The 21,061-nt window shown below is 35.2% G+C and overlaps 1 protein-coding gene across 3 annotated transcripts in view; it reads left to right on the top strand.

Annotated features, from left to right (window-relative positions):
- Nucleotides 1-21,061, top strand: part of SNX13 (sorting nexin 13) — a 63,512-nt gene that overhangs the window by 22,681 nt on the left and 19,770 nt on the right. For 2 of the 3 annotated variants that reach the window (XM_063152565.1, XM_063152575.1), the window contains 14 exons: nucleotides 2,924-3,026; nucleotides 7,137-7,226; nucleotides 7,650-7,771; nucleotides 10,079-10,200; nucleotides 10,347-10,448; nucleotides 11,113-11,201; nucleotides 11,654-11,737; nucleotides 14,106-14,244; nucleotides 14,692-14,780; nucleotides 15,432-15,531; nucleotides 17,041-17,234; nucleotides 18,266-18,370; nucleotides 19,780-19,912; nucleotides 20,629-20,666. In XM_063152565.1, coding sequence (XP_063008635.1) covers nucleotides 2,924-3,026; nucleotides 7,137-7,226; nucleotides 7,650-7,771; nucleotides 10,079-10,200; nucleotides 10,347-10,448; nucleotides 11,113-11,201; nucleotides 11,654-11,737; nucleotides 14,106-14,244; nucleotides 14,692-14,780; nucleotides 15,432-15,531; nucleotides 17,041-17,234; nucleotides 18,266-18,370; nucleotides 19,780-19,912; nucleotides 20,629-20,666 — 1,510 coding nt within the window. The remainder of the gene's footprint in view (nucleotides 1-2,923; nucleotides 3,027-7,136; nucleotides 7,227-7,649; nucleotides 7,772-10,078; nucleotides 10,201-10,346; nucleotides 10,449-11,112; nucleotides 11,202-11,653; nucleotides 11,738-14,105; nucleotides 14,245-14,691; nucleotides 14,781-15,431; nucleotides 15,532-17,040; nucleotides 17,235-18,265; nucleotides 18,371-19,779; nucleotides 19,913-20,628; nucleotides 20,667-21,061) is intronic. The other variant, XM_063152583.1, reaches the window with a different exon arrangement.

Below are 21,061 nucleotides of genomic sequence, written 5' to 3'. Positions count from 1 at the left end.
TGTACACTTCTCTGGAGTAAAATAGCTATTTTGGATATGGATTTTTTGTGATTGAATTTTTTTATTGAAACTTGAATTTCACACAGTTTTCTAGGTCTTTACATTTTGTTCAAAAAAGAAGTGGCCCGTGTCAAAGCTTTCTGACTCCCACTAGCTAGAAGTCTAGCTTCTGTCTCATTTTGCAGTTTCAACAGAAGAAAATGCTGAATCACAGCTGATCACAGTCTTAGTATTGGCCTAAGCACTTAAATAATATATCAGTGAGCTGTGCAGGAAGACAATGGTGATGCTGTATCTGTGTCAATGTAATCAGTTTGTACTGTTAAACTCCTATAATATGCTGGTTATTTCTTTTTGATATGCACTTGACTCTGTGATTGCACAGATGACTTGTAGCAAATGTACTATTGTTTTTGGTGTAGATGGAAGAATACTGAAACCATTTGTATATAAGAATAAAAGTTCAAAATCACAATTTCTCTATATTTCATTTTGTTTTGTTTCAAGACTGATTTATAAAATGTTAGCCTTTTTCCATTCAGTGATCATTCACTTAGGGAACTGAGCTCAAAAGCAGGAGGCTAAAGATAGATACTCTTTACTTAACCTGTGTAGAGTATTACAGAGTGGTATTCTTTTTTCTTCTCATTCAAGTACTGGTGTAGACCCCTTTAACTGAGTGCTGAGCCTGTCTGTTACCATCTGCCTTTCCTACTAAGAGTGTTTACTATCTTTTTCCTTCCCTCTTTCAGCCCTAAGGAGGTGAGATAAAAATGATGTGAATTGTGGTTTTGCCAAATGTAAAAATTTAAATTTCTTGGAAATTTCAATTGACATTTCTTGAAATCAACTGCTTTGCCATTTAAAAATATTTGCTCTGTCATCAAATCCCATCATTATTGATACTCAGTTACATCCACTTATATGTGACTGTCTGGCTCCATTAATGATTATAACTGCTGACCAAATCAGGAATGGTTCTGTAGCTGCTTTTTGACTTTCACAAAGCATTCAGCTGAGACTGTTACTTTTCAGACTTGAGGGGAAAGTGATAAATCTGTGGTCTTCATTTTTTAAATCTTTTTCCTTTGTTCTGTTGTTAATCTACCCTTGAAAAAGCTGGCCATCCAGTAATCTTTGGAAAAAAAAATTTAAATGAAGCAAAATTCAATCTTTTCCTTTTTCTGGTCTATTCATTTACAAAAGACTATGGAAGATTTCTCATTCATGTATTGAAAATCCTCTTGATGAATTAAATAAGCATTTACACTAGAAGATTCAGGTTAGCTAACAGATGTCCTGTATGTTTAGGCTATGTATCCTTCTCTAATGCTCACAAGATTATACATTAGAGAATAAAGTGTGTTAGTTTCTGCCAGAAAAGAAGCAGCTCCTAGCATTTCAAGCATAAAACTGATAATACTTCAAGGCATCTAAGAAGATTAGCCTTTTATAAACCATATTGGTGGTATTAGTATTTTTGAATGAGTCATTAACTTTAAAAGTATCAAAATATTTGAGAGAAAAGAGAGATATAATCTATAGGTAGTTTTTTCCAAGGCATCATTCTTTTTGAATAAAAGAAGTAAGTGGCTGATAGATGTTTGAAGTTAAAGTTGATTTTAGGCCAAGCTTGAGTACCCTGTTGTCTTTAAAATACTACTGAAGTTTCTAATAGCAGTCACAGATAATCAAAAGAATATCCAAACTTAAATAATTAAAAACAAACCAAAACATTAGTGAAACTAATACTGTGATTTTTCTAAGCAAGTTCTTTTCTGTGAACTCTGATAGGTGTTATGAATTTAAAGTTGCAGGGAGCAGGAGGGCAATTCAACCTGCTTTTATTTCTTACTGTCATATGGCAGGTAAGGATGGCTGTAATGGAATTAGAGTATCCAGTGAACTCCTTTTATACATTGTCAAGTTACTGGTAATAATTTGAGTAGCTTTTTTTTTCTTTCCCTCTTTCATGGAATTATTGACACAGCTTCTGAATTACTGCGCTTCTGGGAGACTTGAAAAGAATTTTTTTAATTTTGGGAATTAAAACCTTTAAATGGCATATTTTAGCTTGGATAGGATTTTTTCTGTAATCTTCTAAGTGATAGTATCATATATCAACAGCAATCTATATTTAAAGAACTTTTACTTCAGCACATTTCTGGCCTGGAATAGCTTTGTAAGTTCCCGTGGTCACAAATACTGGTCAGCTGGCCTTTAAATGGAATGCTTTGAAATTTGTGTAAAAAACTGTGTGTGTTTAGCCATCCCAAGATAAATCTATTTCCTTTTTTTCTTTCCTTGATATTTCAAAGGTGCTTATGCTAGAATTGGGACAGACACTACGTTTTCTTCTATTTCTCAGTAAAGCCAGCTTGACGTTCATGTGTTCTTGTGCCCTAGTGTCATAAGCTGTAAATAAATTCTTGCTGTTCTAGAAGGGTAAGCACAATGTCTAAACATGTGCAGTGGTTAGTTATGCTTGCTGCATCAGTTTATTCCTGGACTGTGGTTTTGTGGCTTACGCTACAGTGGAGCAACCTTCAGAGTTTATTTCTCCATAGTGTTGGAGACTCTTGATATAAAAGCAACCAAAGCAACTTCTGTATGTACTCCTTTTCCCAAGTGCTGATATTTGTGAGCACAGGCAGCGTGTCATCACAGCAGGCACACTAGCATAGACAATGCTACTTAGATCTCCTGTGTGGTAAATATATCAAGACAGACAGTACAAGACTGGGAAATTTCATACCTAGTGTTGTGTCAGTTATTTTGAGCAACATGTTAAGAGTGTGAAAAAGCACAAGAGTAAACAGTGAGGATTATCATGTTTTGTCATTTTATAACTTTCTGTTAAATATTTTCTAGAGGTGAGAAAATGTGGCTATTGTTGTACCTGGTCTTTGTTTTTCCATTTTAGGGGTTTTGTGGTTACTCTTTTATTTGGAAAAAGCAATTCAGAAAAATACCTTGAGCAGTGTGAACATTCATTTCTCCCTTGTACATCGGTTGGGATCCCTAAGGTAAGGAAGGCTTTCTGGTCTTAACTTACAGATGAGATTTTATAACTTGGTTAGAAATAATCAGTTTTAATGTAAGAATTATGCCCATTTCTCAAGGTAAAAGAGACTGCTTTTATCTTTTGAGTCAGCTGCAATGTGTAAATTAAATGACATATTTTTCCTTTATGAAATACAAGTTTTTAATAAGTTATGGAAAGTTTGGTGAGTGGCCTTTTTGCTTAAGTCTTTTAATATTTTAAAATAAATCTGAAAGTATACTCTAAACTTTAAAGCAAGGCCACTGCTCCAGATGAAAAGTACAAAGGTTAAGGCTGAAAAAAGAAAAGTCAGCAGTCAGTTAATGTTTCTGTTCTGTTAATGAAACCTCATTTTGGATGGCTAAGATTCTTGATGCTATATAGACTTTAGTGCTTCTGTTATATAGGTTGTTAGTTAATGTCCTGTGTTTTGAGAGCAGATTTAGAGAAGTTTTTCTGTTTTTTAAATTTCCTCTATATGCTGAAACTTTTTTTTATGTTAATGTTGTATTTTGGGTTCAGTATGTATGTACTGGTTGCTTTATGAAAGAATAAAATCTTGTGGAGTTTTTTGTGTACTTTTTGCAAATTCAGTAGTTTGACATCTGATTTGAGTAGGGACTATTGACACAGCACTTTCCTCAACTGACCTGTCTCAACTAATCTCTGGATTTAAGTTTTGTAATACAAAGGTATTTGTTTTTAGCTGACTTATGAAATGCTATTTGAATTTGTTCACCAAATAAAATCTGTTTGTCTTCTACAATCATGTTTTCTCTTTTGCCACTGCACTAAAGTAGCATTAACAAGGGTAGGTAAGCTTTGCAGTAGCAGTGCTAGTAGAGATGAGTGCCAGCCAAAACCAAACATGTTGTTTTGTGATTCCTATTTGCTATTTCTGTAATAAATTGCTGCTGACTTGTATGGAAAATAATATTTTAACTTCAATTTTTTTTCATGTTTAAAGTCATTTGGGACCTAAGTGGTCTTGAAGAATGAATATTCTTTCTAGTGGCTGGTGTGTATAGATTATACTTTTTCCATGAGCCAAGTACAAGCTGAATTCACCTGAACATGAATTTGTTTTCTGGTAGTCTGAGGAGTAATCTGGTGATATTGGTTCTTTATAAGATGCTCTTTTCATCAGAGTTTTGTTGATAGTTTTGGAGCATTTTTGGTACTTAGAGATTTTCTTTAGGCTAGGATAAATGTTCAAATGCGTGATTTCACAGAAATTAGTAATAATTGAGAGCATCAAAGTTGAGGCTGGATGTAATGTGTAGAATGTACCATACATTGCAACACCAGATCTGGTGCTGAGAGGTTTCCTTGATTGCTGCAGGTTATACTTACGGGCAAATACCTCACATTAAGGAGAATACTTAAGGTACATTTGATGGAAGATTGTATACCTTTCTACAATTTGTTTGTTTATTTGCTTACATACAAACAAGGAGGCTTAAAAATTAGGCTTAGACTTGCTTTTCATTTTGCAAGTCACATCTAACTTCTGTGTCATGAACCTACAGGATGATGCAATAATGAACTGGCTGTAGGCTTGTATTAAAACAATGTTGAGTGAAAGGTAAATTTATAGCCTTCTGAACTGTTAACTTGAATGCTACTTTCAGTTGGAATTACAGTTTCACCCCAACTTCAACAGAAGTATGAAATGTTTGATTATGAATGTTGATGTCTCTAAGCTTTACCCAAAAGACCAAGAGTAGGCTTGGTACAATGTTGCCAAAGTACAGTAAGAAAACAGTGATAACAACTCACAAGCAGTAGTTGTATGTTGGATCTCTGCGTAGTCTTGGGGTCTCTGAGTCAGTGAGTCATATCCTATGTCACAGATTTGAGGCAGATGTGTAAATGCCCTGTGTCTTGTTCTCTCATGAAACCCTGCAATTGAGGAAATAGTAGGGCAGTCTAAATGAGGCAAATGTCATATTTGACAGTTAGCTAACAGTGTCAAAGAGGACTTCAAAACTACCCATTAGTGCAGTGAAACAAAAGTCTGAAATAACTCAGTGCAGTTAGATGCTTGTGGAGCCTGGATTTGTTTGTGCTGCATCTCTTTTTGTGGAGTCTGTCTCTTGCCTTCCACCCAGGTGATTCCTCCCTGTTTAAAATGAAGGAAAGAGAGGTGTCAAATGTAATAATAACAAGTGATACCCATTTTTCCTAACCAATGATTTAATACTGGTAGAGTGCATCAGACTAATTGTGAGTGAAGTGACAGTCAAATGGGACAGTTGTCATGTGAGTCGGGTCCTTCCTTTAAGTCTGTCTTCGGTGTCAGCATCTGCAAGGCAGAAGTAAAACCAAAAGTGCTTTCCAAGTGAGACTAGAGTCAGCTGTTGTACCTATAATGGAATAAAAGCACATACTCTAAAATCTAGATATTTTCAGACATATCAAAAGCAAATTAAATTATACTGCAGGCACTTAAAGTTTTCACTGGAGATAAAGAATATGAAAAATGGTCTAATCTTGTACTTGGCTCTGCTTTGAACAGAAGGTTGGACAAGATGAATTCCTGAAATCCAGGTCAAAACCTGGATCCTCTGAGCATGCGAACATTCAAATTTTTTACCAAGTAATCTTGAATATTTTCTGTGTCCCTCTCTTTCTTGTGCCTGCTGCTGTTTTTACTGCTGTGTTTTTCTCTCTGTTTTCCAAATGTGGTTTTATGCATGCAGTCCTTCAAGATTATTTATTAACAGTTTTGTCTGGTAATTTGTAGTATGCTGTGCATAGTAAAGATGTTTAATTATTTGGCTCTGTATAATTTTGGTGGTTTTGACACAACACAAAAATACTTTGCAAATTCGTTAGTGGATTAGTGCAAATTCATTGGTGGAATATGCTAATTGTTTGAATGTGACCCATTCTTATTTGTATTAAAGTAGCATTGAAGGTTCACTTGCCTTGAAAGTTAAAAAATATACAGAACTTTGCAACAAAGTATTTCTGTATTGTGATACAGAGTTGCTTTTATAGGAGGATGATTTTTTTTCTGGCCTCCGGTATTTCACTGCCATTCACTGTTAACTGATTGGAATGAGAGATACTTAGGGCAAGTTTTATTCACATAGAATAAAAACCTTGGATATATGGTTTATAATTCCTTCATTTTTGGTTTTGGCAGTTCTTTTTTTTTTCCAATATAGTCATAACTTTCTCTCTAGATCAAAGAAATTACTGGTTTATTTGAACTATAGTGTAAGTTGTTGGGTTGTTATTTCTGTGAAAATAGAGGAGTTTATTGCTGATTGCATTGAAATTTTATAGAAAGACACTGCATTAGTCTACTTGAGAGAAGCACTGATAAAGGGAGTTCTTCTTCAGTATGTCACTTGCCAAAAGTCAGCTCTGATGAGGTCATTCTTGGCCTTAACTGCTTTGAGATGAAAATCCTTCTATAAAGTAATTTCTTTCCCTCCTCATCAATTACTTTCCAAAGGCTCATCTGTTGAGTAGCAATGGTACAAATAAAGTAATTTCTCTTCTGGCATATAGAATAAACTGAGGTGGGTAAAGAAACCAAAAACCCAACTGAAAATTATCTGTCTGAGATTGTACAGTCAAGTTCACAAGCAGGAGGGGAACTGGAGACTTGCACAAAAACTACCTTGTGCTGTTGTTGTGTCTCCCCAATCCCTCCTTTCCTGACCATTTGAGTTTTATTTCCTTCTGATTTAGTAATTTAGCAAACACTTGCTAAATTTAGCAAGAAGTAGGTTTTCAGGAGTTTGTTGTCATTATGTACTATATAGAGAAAAATACAGAAAATATTGCTGCCAAGAGAGGTGGTGGCCCCGTCCCTGGAAACATTCCAGGTCAGGTTGAACAGGGCTCTGAGCAACCTGATGTCACTCAAGATGTCCCTGATCATTGCAGGGGGGGTTGAACTGGACCTTCCAACCCAACTAATTGTTTGATTCTATGATTATATCTTCTCTATAAATTATAATAATATAGAAAATATATAAAGTCATTACTGGGTGTATACATATATATCATAAGTAGTAGAGCTGTTTTTTAATTAGAGCTAAACCCTACAAAGTTACATTTCCCAATCTCTTTCAAGTGCATAGAAGAAATGAAACGTGAAGCCAGACCTATTAAGATTGACAGAAGACTGACAGGTGCAAATATAATTGATGAGCCTTTACAACAGGTAAGTTCTAACCAGGACTATTTATTTTTTACTTTATTACTTTGAAAGTATTGACAGTGTAATACAGAAGTAGTTGAGTGACAAATAGAATTTCAAAATTTTACCATATATGAGAGTGATAAATGAAAAACCCATGAGAGATGGGCCAGGATATTGGGCAATATTTGAGTATGTTTTTGGTATATTTTATTTTCACAATGTAGTGGTGATAAAAACAATGTTTGCAAACCAGTCTGAAAAGTAGTTTCAGTGTGTGAATTTTATGGTTTCACTCCCAGTTTCATAATGGAAAAGGAGTATTGTTCACTCTGGTAACCCTTTAGAAAAACCGCTATTGTGCTATCAGGCACAAAAAACTGTTGTTTTTTGTCATATTTCTTTTGTCCTTTTTCATTAGTTCTTTTTTTTTTTTTAATTTTTCAGGTAATCCAGTTTTCTCTGAGAGACTATGTGCAGTATTGGTATTACACACTAAGTGATGATGAATCCTTTCTTCTGGAAATTAGGCAGGCTCTTCAGTATGCACTTGTTCAGTTTTCTGCCAGGTAAGATTTGTTTTTACTTACATCAGTATACTGTGGGTTGTATGGCAGTAGGTAAGTGGTTAGGTTTATCTACTAGAATAGTTCACTCCATTTTACAGAAAGAACATATAAAAATTTAAGATTTTAATGTAAAAAATACAATCTTTTGTTGATCCTCTAGGGAAATAATGGAGATGGCAGCGTTTTAAGTAATAATTTTTTGCAAAATGGCCATTTCAAAATTCAGATTGTCTAAAATCACTGAACTGCTATTTTTTTTCCTTTTTTACAACGTAAGCATTAAGTTGTAAAAATGATTTTGTGAATCATTACTTCTTTGTATTCTTCATGTAAAGAGTAGGGCCACTCCCAAGGTAAGTAAGAATTCAGTGCAAAAGTCTGAATTCAACATATGTGTCACCTTAGATAATTTATAGAAGCAGTATGGCTCTTCCATATGTAAGAACAATGGATATTTTAGAAAGAATGGTAGTCTGGGAAGTGAAATAGAATGTCACATATGCAAACTTTTTTTTTTAAACAGGATTGATTGGGGACAAATGGATAGTTTGTTATTTACCCCTTATTTCTGCTGCTGTTCCCTGATTTCCTGCTACTTGATTAGCAGCTTGTCTTGGTAATTCACTTCTTGAGTATGGCTGATTTCTTAGTCCAGATGCCCTGTGCCTTTATATCCATATACTTGTTTGTTAAGTTTTTATTTCTGGTGTTTATCCCACTGTGCTTATTGTTACTTGCTTTCTCTGCAAAAGAGTTTGTGGGTCACCTAAATATAAGTAACTTCCTTGCAATTTTAAGGTGTTGAACCTTCTTCTATTGTCTTGTAGGTTAGTGTGCTTTTCTGACAGTGAGGGTCAAAGATGGAGAGCTGGGTTTAATACTTGGAAAAACAACTATAATATATGATATAGTAAAATAATAAAAATCCTAGAAAACTATGCTAAATAAACTGTTACAGCAATGAAACTTATGCATGAAATGGACCTGACTACCCAGCTTCAGTGTTTTTGTCTGTTTAGCACTGTTCATTTCATTGGACAGTGTTGAGCACTGAGTTTGTGTCAAAGTAGGTCAAATTCTTGCAGGTTTATTTTTCTTTCCTACGGTACTATAGCTCTTCAAAAATAGGCACATTTCCTGTGCAGTTGTGTTCTGCTGTAGAAAGCAAATCAATTTCACAGGCCTGCAGCAGTTCTTCTGCAGAAAAAATGATGTAGTGTATTTATAATGCCTGTAGTTAGATATAGCTGAAGCAGTTTAGCAGTACCATCACCTGTAGTTTCATACAGCCTGTCAGCTTCTGGGGAGAATGAATTCAGTGGGAATTTAGTATTCCCTGAGAGATGCAGCTTTGGGAGCCCGTGGTAAGGCTGCCATCCAGAGGTTTTGTGTGGTTCTGTCTTGTGCAGGTGGGGGATCTGGATTGTTTGATCAATGGCCTTTTGGGACAGCTCTGCTTCCTATTTACATGTCTAGATTTTGCAGTAGTCTTCCCTTTCTTCCAGAGTCCCTTGTTTCTTTCTCCTTGAGAAAAGAAAGAGTAGGTAAGAGAACAAAGACAAAAAAATGAAGAGTTGTAGAAGGATTCTTGTTATAATATCTTGAGAGTTCAGGCAATAAAATACTTAGTGTGGTGTAAGAGCTATTACTGGCATCAAAGTTCATTAAACTTATAATTCACAATCAGATTGCTGTTAAGGCCCAGATATCATAAAAATGCCTCTATCCTTTTCACACCACTAAGGAAGTAGTTTTATGTAGATCTTACAGTGACTATTTTCTGATTGAAACCTATTTGTGTTGTCAGAAGAGTATGCTAAGAACCTCAAATAAGCTGTGGAATCAATTGTTGATTGATTAGACTGTGTCTAGTTTCAAGTGTGTGTTTTCTCACTGGTACATATTCTGCAAATTCAGAAGAAAATTCTTTTGATTAGAGGCCTTCCAAAATGGTAGAACGTATGGCTGAAAAAGACCTGGAGAGTATTTTAGTTTTGCATTTTGAACTGTTTATATCAAGGACTTCTCGCAGATATTTGACAGTGTCACAAATCAGAACACTATTCTAGATGCAAATGTTGACTTTCAACTAAATCAAACATAAATATTAATGTGGTGTAAGAGTGGTATTTCACAATATTTAGATTTTCAGTGGATAGGCAATTAGGAGACTGATTTATTTCTTTGCTTTTCCATGTTTACTGTCAGTGTGGCTCTTGGCAGAAAGGAATGAGAGGTAGGAATTTATTATTGTTCTTTGTGTTCACAATAAAATAATTACTTTCCATGGATCTCCTTTACTAATAGGTCAAAGGAAACAGACTGGCAGCCTTATTTCACTACACGACTTGTTGATGACTTTGGCACTCATCTTCGAGTTTTCAGAAAAGCTCAGCAAAGGATAGCAGAGAAAGGCAATCAGATGAAAGGTAATCCGAAGTATTTTTTTATTTGAGTCTAAGTAGGCTGGTATCTTATGTGTGTGAAATATAGTTAGCTTTATTTTATAATTCAAGTTCTCTCTCAAGTTTCTAGTCTTGACAAAAACATGCTTTTTAAATTTTCTTTTGCATAGATCAAGCTGAGGAACTTGTAGATACATTCTTTGAGGTTGAAGTTGAAATGGAAAAAGAAGTCTGTCGTGATCTAGTCTGCACTTCTCCCAAAGATGAAGAAGGTCTCTCAATATTATCTTCTGAGTAAATCTTTTAGTATGGGAAACTAAATTAAAATACTAACAATTGTGTTCACAATATGAAATGCATTAAAATCTTGGCATATGACTTTCAAAGTGTGGCGATCTACCATACATGTATATCTCCTCTGATTTGTACATATTAATGTGATAACTAAAATGAAGCATGTAGCTATGTAAGTCCTCCTCCTTTCACTGGAAAAATTTGAAGATAAAAATATTTTTTCCTGGGAGGGAGGGGATGGTTTTGCAGATTCTTACTGCTTTTTGGTAGATGTGCCTTTCTTATCACTCTTTTGTAGTCTTCCTGCAAAAAGCACTATATTTTTAGGGAAAGTGTTGAAGGAGAGGAATAAAAACCACAATATGTTAAGTAAGGAAAACACATTTGAGTTAGGTTGTTGGGGTTCTTTTTAGTCTTGCAATTTGGCTTTTGTTCTCTTGGGTTTGAGGCAGATGTTTTTCATCAGTGCTGCTTATATTCCATCTCAAAGGTGTTACTGTAATACTTGGAACGTAAGAGATACATAATTGTATGTTTGAACTCAGAATTAAGTATTTATCTATGGCATTTGGTGATATCAGGTAAGATGTGAAGTAACATAATGTAAAATTGTGCTGAAGGGGTTTTGTTTTCCTTCTCTAGGATTCCTAAGGGATCTGTGTGAGGTTTTACTGTATATATTGCTACCTCCTGGAGACTTCCAGAATAAGATCATGCGATACTTTGTCAGGGTAAGTACAGACTCTAAAAGCCATTCCAATTCTTTGGTTTAATGTCATAAAAAAAATTTCAACTGCTGGTCTTATTTTCTAAAATTGATCTAATTTAATATTAGGGTATTTAAAAGCAGTAGAGTCTTGATAAGTATTTAATAGCAAAGAACGGTTTGTCTGAGATGTTTTTGAAGGTGATTTTAGCTCCATCATGACAAAAGCATGAGAAAGTGGATGTTGTTTATTTTGAGGTTGTTTTTTCTTGAGGAGGCTTTTCTTGTAATTTCTTGCAGTTGCAAATTACATTTGTAGTGTTAATTGGAGGAAAATATATTAGTGCCTATTAAATGTTTTCTATAATTACACTTTTGTGTTTTAAGCTCTACTCAGTGGTGTTTAAATTGTTACAGTTATACTAGCTGTATGAATAAATGTATAAAATGATGATATAAAAATCCTTTGTTTTTTAGGAAATCCTCTCCCGAGGAATTCTTCTTCCATTAATAAACCAGCTCAGTGATCCTGATTATATTAATCAGTATGTCATATGGATGGTAAGACACAAAATTATTTAAATAATTTCTATTTCCAGAACGTTTTCACATAAAGCTTTAATTGTATTCCCTATAATCATGATGGATAGGTGTCTGGTATAAACATTACCAATGGATATGTTGGCAGAGATAATGAACTTGGGGCTGCTATATTTAATTTTATACATACATACACATGAAGTCTATATAGCTGAACTCTTCATTTTGATTGTTCAACAAAAGTTGCCTGACTGAGGACTAATGTATCACAAAATGTAAAGTTCAATCCTCTGACTGTTCTGCTTGGCTGTTTGGGAAGCATGGCAGTACCCATGGAGGTGTTTTCCCCTGACTGTTTACAGTTTGGCCTTTCAAGCTTAAGATGCCTCAAGAAGGAAAACTAAGAAAAATTTATTTTCTGCTAAGGAATTTCAGGGCAGTTATTCTAGGACTGTTTGTGTTAACCCTAAATAATTCAATGGAATGGGCAGAAACAATTTTTTAATCTTGATAACTCTCTAATGCACTTGTGAGAAAAGCCCCCAATCTTTTTAAGTTAGTAGTGTATAGTAAAGCTAACATAAATAGTATATTTGTCCTTTAATTAACAATCTTGATTCTTTGCAAAGCAAGTTAAAACTTATTCTTATACATTATTATCCTGTATAGTTCATGGATCAAGTTTAAATTTTTTCCCCCCAAGTTCTCTCTTTTTATTCATATATTTAAGTCTTATAGTGTACATTCAAGTTCTATGAAAACACCCTTGCATTTCAAAGTTCTTCTTATGTATGGAATTATGGAATGGCTTTAAGGGTATATGTACAGTGTTTCCTTCACTCCAGCCTCCTTCATTTCATGTAAAAGTTTGCACACATTCTACAGGAACCTAGCTTTAGTAAGGAAAAAATAGTGCTCATCTGGACCAGAATTTTCAATTTTCAATTCCCCTTTCCTCCTACGTGTGTTCTTTATTTGTAACTTGGCCTCGTTCTCTATTTACTGCACACTGCCCCCGGCTGTGTCCAGAGATAGGATTCTGAGCTTTTTATAAAGCTTGCTGTTATGATAGTGATGTCCCAAATAACTAATTTTCAAAATTGCTTTCTGAGATGAAGAAGCAAATGTGCTGGGCAAAAGATAAGGAAAAAGTTTAATACAAGTCATATGAAATGGAGATTGTTGCAGAAATTAAAGTCAGAAGTAGAGATGACTGAAATAAATCCTGGCTCCTTTTGGAACCTTTGACATGAAGTCACACTTGAATGAAAAGATCAGTTTCTGGAAAAGAGAAGTTTAATTCCAGGTGCACCACAGTCCAATACTAGTTGTGTTGCAATAAAATACAAAGATTCAATACAAAATCAGAAGTTAATTCAAACTTCTCTCTTCACAAATTTACAAAATGTTTTAAGTTCAAGCCCTGCTTGTACGATTACTTTTAAAAGCAGATTTTTAGGGAGATTTTCCCATTTACTTTGATCAATGATATGCAGTCTTCATTCTTTCTGCTTCGTGCAGCTCATGTCAATGCACTTCTTCAGTACAGACCAAGTATTACATTTCCATATCAAAGTGAGCATTTATAAGAGATGTGGGTGAAGTGACTTTTTAAGCTTCATCTGATTGAGTTCTAATGCTGTTTTTACCCTCAGCACCTGTGTGCGCATGTTGTAAAGCTGCCAGCCTTTCCCTGATCTCCATGCTGCATTCACAGCACAGTTTTCAGTGGTCTTGGCACCACAGCAGGCTTCTTTCACTTGCACAAATTCCTTTGAGTCCCTAGAGCAGGTTCATTCTATGCCAATACAGGTTCATTCTATGCCAATACTGGTAAAATTGTATGCATTTAAATAGCTTAATAGTATTTGCCAGGGTATCTGAATTAGGGTTCCAGAGGGGAGTCATGTAGATTTGTTTTTCCCTCAGTAGCTTATGATTACATGGTAGAATGATTTAATTCCTTTTGTAATTCTGTATCTTAAGAAGCCATACTCTGGGGGCATGTGTACTTGCAGGGGATCTTGGTAAAGCTGAACCCTTTCAGTGGTCTCACCATTTTCTGCCTACTTAGCTAAGAAGATGATAGCAGAAGATGGTGGATTGGATTTTGGAGATCTTCATTAAGGAGGTTGATGGACTTCCCATGTGTCTGTGTTGTACTTCCTGAAAACAGAAAGTGATGGTGTGAAATAGTTTTTGACTATGCATGCTTTTTCTGTTTTAGTCCGTGTAAAATTCCAGTACCAAAAGGAAAATTTAGAAGTATCAAAGAACTTTCAAAATGTCACTTTGCAGTGCTGTATCAAACTAATTCATTTGAAGAAGAATCATGTCTTGTACTTATAGCTGTTTTGTGTTACTTACACTGTAAAACTTTGTGTTTCAGATTCGTGATTCCAACTGTAACTATGAGGCCTTTATGAATATTATTAAATTAAGTGATAATATAGGCGAGTTGGAAGCTGTGAAAGATAAAGCAAGTGAAGAATTGCAATATCTTCGATCTCTAGATACAGCAGGAGATGGTTAGTGCTGCATTGTTTTGCAAAATATGAAGGGCATTTAGAAGCATGATCTCTGTAGAATATTGCAACAATTAAAAAATAAAAGCTCTGATGCAACACAGTACAAAGTATTTTATTTAAAAAAATGCATAAAAAGTGATAAAACTGGAGTTTTCATTTTCATAATTGTTTTACTGGTTGGTGTGTGTTTAATGCCTTTTTGTAAGGACAGAGAATTTGGTTAGCTAAGTGTGTTTCTGTTAAATCAAAACTGCCTGACTGGTGGTTCTGAATTTCAGTAATACTTAAGGTATTAATGGTAGTCAGTTAACCATTAATCGTAAAAAGGGAAAAGAAAGATATTTCTTGTTCACTTTCATTAGCAAGGTATTTAAACTAAAAAAAAAAACCAACCTAGACTTTATTTAGTCATCTGCATTGCTTAATTGTCTTTGTTTTTGCTTGCAGATATCAACACTATAAAAAATCAAATAAACAGTTTATTATATGTTATTAAAGTATGTGATTCAAGAATTCAGAGGTTGCAGTCAGGAAAAGTAAGTGTTTTAAATTTTTTTTAATTTCAAAAGAGTGAGGTTACAAATGACTGACGAGTTGTTACTTTTGCTTGTTTTGTAATTAAGGGTTGATAGAGTTGGTATGTTTGACTTTACTTAGTTTCTTGACTCTCTTAATTTGACCTAGATGTGGTTCCAAGGTAGTGTAATATTCTGCATGTATTGACTGTTAAAATAATTAAGCATTCTCTAGCTGGACCTGAAGGTATTGCTGTAATACAAGAAGTGTCATATTGGCAGAAGAAAATGTGACAGAGATGAATTTAAGTTGTAGTGACCTGCAGCCCATCAAATGCTGACATTAATTCTTGTTAATTAATTTTCTGCTACTGTCACTGCTGATGAGGTATTTGGGGTTAATTTGACCTGTAGAGTATTACATGAACAGCAGTACTAAAATCCAGCTTATCATATAGCAGAACAGCTGCAGCTATTTTTGAAGGCAAATAATTAAGAAAACATGACCTTCTAATCTAGACCTTCACTTACTAGTGATCATGAAAATAGCTAATCATTGAGCTGCCACTTTATTGTATGTAATTTTTTTAAACCTATATGCTTTGTAGTAAGTAGAAGTTTTAAAAGTTAGTTTAAAAAAGGCCTGTGAATACACTGAACTGTGTCTTACAGGAAATAGATACTGTGAAACTGGCAGCAAACTTTGGAAAACTTTGCACAGTCCCTCTGGACCATATTCTGGTAGACAATGTTGCACTACAGTTTTTTATGGGTAAGTGTTAATTTTTCTGATCTGTTTTATTTATAAAGAATATGCTAACTTACAGGACTGTGTCCTTGGATTGGCTAAATGTCAGTACTAAGAATATCCATCAGTTTTTTTGGTGGCTATAATCCTTTTAATGCAGTAAATGGAAACAGTCCAGGAAGTTCCTGGAGTGCGTGGGAGGTACTTCCTGACACAGTTAGTGAGGCAGCCAGTCTAGAAAGGCACCTGTCTGAACCTGTTGTTTGCAAACAGGGTGATGTGATAATCTTGGGCATAAAATGAAGACCCTCAGTCAGTTTGCAGATGACGCCTAAGTTGGGCAGGAGTGTTCATCTGCTGGAGGGCAGGAAGGCTCTCTAGTGGGAAGAATGCTGAATTTATGGTCCGAGATCATTTGTATGAGATTCAATAAAGCCAAGTGCCAAGTCCTGCACTTGTGTCAACCCCAGGCAGTGCTGCAGGCTGGCAGCAGAGTGGCTGGAAAACTGCCTGGCAGAAAAGCAGCTGGGGGTGCTGGTTGACAGCAGCTGAACATGAACCGGGAGTGAGTCCAAGTGACCAAGAAGGCCAGTGGTATCCTTGTTTGGATCAGCAGTAGTCTGGCCAGCAAAATGAGGGCGGTGATTGCTCCCCTGTACTCAGCACTGGTGAGGTCACACCTCAAATCGTGACCTTCACTACAAGAAAGACACTAAGGTGCTGGAGCATGTCCAGGGAAGGGCAACGAAGCTGGGGAAGGGTCTGGAGCATAAGTCTTGTGTGAAGTGTCCCAGGAAACTGGGGTTTCTTAGGTTGGAGAAAAGGACACTCAGGGAGGACCTTATCACTCGCTATGACTACCTGAAAGGAGGCTGTAGTGAGGAGAGGGCTGCTCTCTTCTCCTAGGCAGCTAGCAGCAGGGTGAGAGGAAACTGCCTCAAGATGTGGCAGGTGAGGTTTAGATTGGGTATTAGGAAATAGTTCTTCACCAAAAGGGTGAAGCATTGGCTTGACAGGCTGTCCAGGAAAGCGGCTGAGTCACCATCCCTGGAGGTATTTCAAAGACAGGTAAATATGATGCTTAGAAACATGGTTTAGTGATGGACTTGAAAGTATTAGATTGGCACTCTTGAACATCTTTTCCAGTATAAATGATCCCATGATTCTATGAACGTGTTTTTTAGAAATTCAGTTTGAACTTTGTCTCCATTTGTATCATGCTGTACAAGCCTTACATTCACACGGTAAAAATGGATTCACTTTTTACATGTGCATTTGAGGATTCAGTGCTTAGTTCCTAGACTTTGCTCTCAGGTTCTTTTTTACTGATTATCACAAATATGTATATATGTATACATATATACACATACTTATCACCAATATGTATATGTATTTTTTTAATTGACTCTATATGGCAAGTATTCCAGATGTATAACCAGATTCTGGTATTCCATATGTAGTCAACATCATAGAGAATTGCTATTCCAAGATGCACAACAGTAACTAAGGTCATGTGGTGTCTGTTTTCTGTAGATTACATGCAGCAAACTGGTGGCCAAGCACATCTGTTTTTCTGGATGACAGTGGAAGGATACAGGGTTACAGCACAGCAGCAACTGGAGGTACTTCAAAGTCGGCAGAAAGATGGAAAACATCAGACTAATCAGACCAAGGGTCTATTAAGAGCAGCTGCATTTGGAGTTTATGAGCAATATTTATCAGAAAAGGTAGGAATAACTTCATCGTGCAGCTTGTTTATTCTTTGTCCTGATACTTCTTTGATATATTTATGGCTAAGTTAATATAAAACGGTTGTTATGTAGTACAAGTTGCTTACATGTTGACATTTAAGCTATTGTGTGTGTATCTTCTCTCTCTCATGTCAAGCAGTAAGGAAGTCTTCCTCTTTTGTGCTCCCCCTCATTTATAAGGGCTCATATTGCCACTGACTGCCTTGTCAGATGCACTGTGCTCCTCAAAAGTTGGCTTTCTAGAATACACAAACTAGACAATGTAAAGACAGAATAAAAAAGTCTCTCTGCATATGCTGTCCTTTTCCTTCCTTTTATTCTGCCCTCCACCCTTGCCTGCCCCCTTAAGAAGTGTTATTTAAAAAATGGAACTGTGTGTTTGTCCAAACGTGGATTAAATTTGGTTATCAAATTAAGTAGCTTTCTGTGCCTCTCTACAATTTTCTGTGTAAATTGCTCAAATATCACCATTGGGTAACTTTCAATAGGCAGTAAGGATTCCTCTGTGGAAGAAACCACTCATCAGCTTGTATTGACAAAGCACCTTGTTTTGAATTTGTGTGTGCATAAAAATCACTGCTCACTCAGAAATGGCAGTTGACAAACTGTTAGCCTTTGCTCAGATATTTCAGAACTTCATCCTATTACTTTTTTATTGGCTTGTTCTTTATTTCTGGATCTTAATCTTTTTCATGAATAAATAAATGCTGTTTATAAGTCTGAGTAAATCTGATTTAGGTACTGCCTCACAATGTATGTATAAATTGTTTTGGAGGCTATTCCTAGTGCTTAATAGTGGAACTTCCAGGTTTTAATACAAACTCTGAACTTAATTTTGGGGGTGGATGGGATCTGACTCCTGTCATATGTTCTAGACAGTTACAGAGATACTTGTGCAAAAAAATATAGTTTACTTAGAGAGTTGCAGCATTGTATTGGATTTTATTTGATAAAGTAGAACTTTCTTATTTTTATGCTGCAAAAGTTGATTTAGATCTCTATGACAGGCATCTCCAAGAGTTAATATTGATGACAACTTAGTAGCAAAACTTGCAGAAACACTGAACCATGAGGATCCAACACCCGAAATCTTTGATGACATTCAGAGAAAGGTATACTCTATTCGTCCTTTATTTCATAAGACCTGTAAATGCTATAGAGTATAAAACATAACTCTAGATCCTAGAAAAAAAGTAAAATATCTAAACTCTAAAACCTGTGTAACCATTTTTCTGTCCTATGAAAATCATGCTCTTTTAAAATTATCAACTTTTGCTTTTCCATTCGTTAGCCCATGGTTTTCAAAGCAGTTGACAGAAGGGGTAGGTGTCCTTCCTGTGTGAATCTAAGTATGAAACACAGTTTAGATTTTTCATGTTTTTATTTGTGTTAATGCACCAATTTAAGAAATATGTCATGACTAGACTAAGACATACAGTTTTTGTTCAGTTTTACTTCTATTTTTCAACAATGAATGTACTGGTCCCATCTTAAATCCTATAGCTGTTCTCAGAAATTATTTTGACTTGTCTTTTTCTGCAAACTTGCACCGTGAAGCACTCAGAAGTAACAAGTACTGAAGAAAAAACCAGTATATTTGCTACCTGTAGACTTTTATTATTCAAGTCTAGTATATGTATTTTAAAAGGAAAAGTGAATGATTAATATTCTGGCAATAACTTACATACCCAGTCTGAAATGTTTTTATTTTAGATTGTTACTTTGATATTCTCATTCATGCTACAAATTAGTGATATGAGCTGTTGAATTTAGAATCACACTATCATACATGGGACTTTCCTTTAAGACTAGTTAAAGCACCTTGGGAAATCTGGGCCTTTCTTGGGAATTCTGCTGAAGAGCATAAATTTCCCATATGTTACAAAATAAATGAACTTCCTCAAACCTGGATGGATTGAGGTTTTTTTCTATTCTTACTAGATGAAAGTACTTGAACAGTGGTCCATGAAAAAAAAATTAAAATATTCTGCAATTGACATGAGTATCCAAACATTATGAATTAATTCCTACTATGTATAGATACTTGTGTATATGCTGTGAAGGTAAATGTTTAAGGTGGTGTGCTTAAATCTTTGTGAGGTGTGGCTATATCGTATTGGCTAAACTAGAAATGGTCAGAAGGGTCACATATGGTGTCTTCCCTCCTTCTTTCCCTCTTCTCACCTCTTGCCCTAAGTGTTTCCAGGTCTACATTTATAGTTTATCCACAAGGAGGTACTGAGATAACTTTTTATAAAATGGATAAAGACCAAATAGGTTTATACTGCAATTGGAAGGGCTCAGAGCAGAGGACAGAAGCGTTTGCATCTATTGTGCCACTTCCCTTCCTAGATGTGCATGTCTGATTAGTTAGTTATTTTCTGATAACCTTTCCATTAAGAGTAAGTCAGAGACACGTATGCACAGGTACTTCTTGTTCAAGTAGAATTTATGAAAACTAGTCTGATTAATTAAAAAATGCAGTAAGTATTTCTGAAGTTGGCACTTTTGTTTCAATAAGGTGTATGAGTTGATGCTGCGAGATGAGAGGTTCTACCCTTCGTTCAAGCAGAACGTGTTGTATGTGCGTATGTTAGCTGAGCTGGACATGCTGAAGGATCCCAGTTTCAGAGGATCAGATGATGGTGAAGGAGGTGAGCTCTGTATCTCTAAGGGGTATTTCCTGGGACCATTCTTTTCTCTGTTTTCAAATGAAAATAAAAAAATTATCCACACTGTTTTTAGGAAGTTAAATTCTTCTGTGGTGTCTCATACTTAAATTTATTTTCCTCCTCATGCTTTTGTGTGTAAACTCACATAGGGATTTCACTGCAGTAAGTTTATTAATCTTACATAAATTCTTGTCAGATCTTGGTAACTAGTTTGTCACTAAAAAAATATGCAGTTCTTCCATTCTACTTTTTTCATGAAAATATGTAAAACCCTTCGATGTATTGGGTTCTTTTAATACATAACTATACTCCTCTCTGAAAATAGAAATTGAAAGTACATAGGAAATGTGGCTTTTTAAAGCAAATAAAATCATTGTTCTTGTTAACTGAAGTACAAATCCAGTGGAAATTGTTTTCACTGTTTAACTAGCTCCTTAACTCCTTAAGGAGTACCATGTGGGGATATAAATTTAAAAAAATGTTGAAGTATTGATGTAGAATCTTTATAAACTTACATTTCTTTAAGTGTCTTTGCTGGAAATTTGAAACACTTGCATGTTGCAGCATTTTGCCCAGTGCCACAGTTCTCTTTCATTTTCCATAATGTTTTGTGGATGCATTTTTATTTATGTGTGGCCCTACAATGGGGGAAAATCTTCTAACCTGGTTTTTCCTTTCATTTTCCTCCCTGCTCCCAGAATCTTTTAATGGCTCTCCTACTAGCAGCATAAATCTGGTAAGTGCTTGTAATTTTTTTTGTCCTCAACAGTAGAGAAAGTGTGATAAAATAGTTTAACAATGTACATTACAGGTTTCGCTTCACTGCAGTTGAATTTCTAAAAAAGTTTTTGAATCAAATTGAAACACACAAATTATTAATTACTCTGTAAGATAAAACTTCTCCTTTTTGTGTTTTTCTGTGTTTATTGACATTTTGCATTGTTTCTCACAGAAACAGTTAACTTATGGAAAGCATAATTTCTTACTCCTACTTGCTTTTCATAAATAGATAGAAATTTGGAGTTACATAATAATAGGTGAAAACAAATCCTTTGAAACAGAAATCTCCAGGGATTAAATTAAAATAGATTGTAAAGTGAGGCATTTAATTATATTTTTGTTGGTTGATAT

Source organism: Melospiza melodia, chromosome 1, assembly GCF_035770615.1.
Source record: "Melospiza melodia melodia isolate bMelMel2 chromosome 1, bMelMel2.pri, whole genome shotgun sequence".
Taxonomy (NCBI): Eukaryota; Metazoa; Chordata; class Aves; order Passeriformes; family Passerellidae; genus Melospiza; species Melospiza melodia.
Note: the sequence above shows the minus strand (reverse complement) of the source record. Positions and strands in the feature narration are given on the sequence as shown.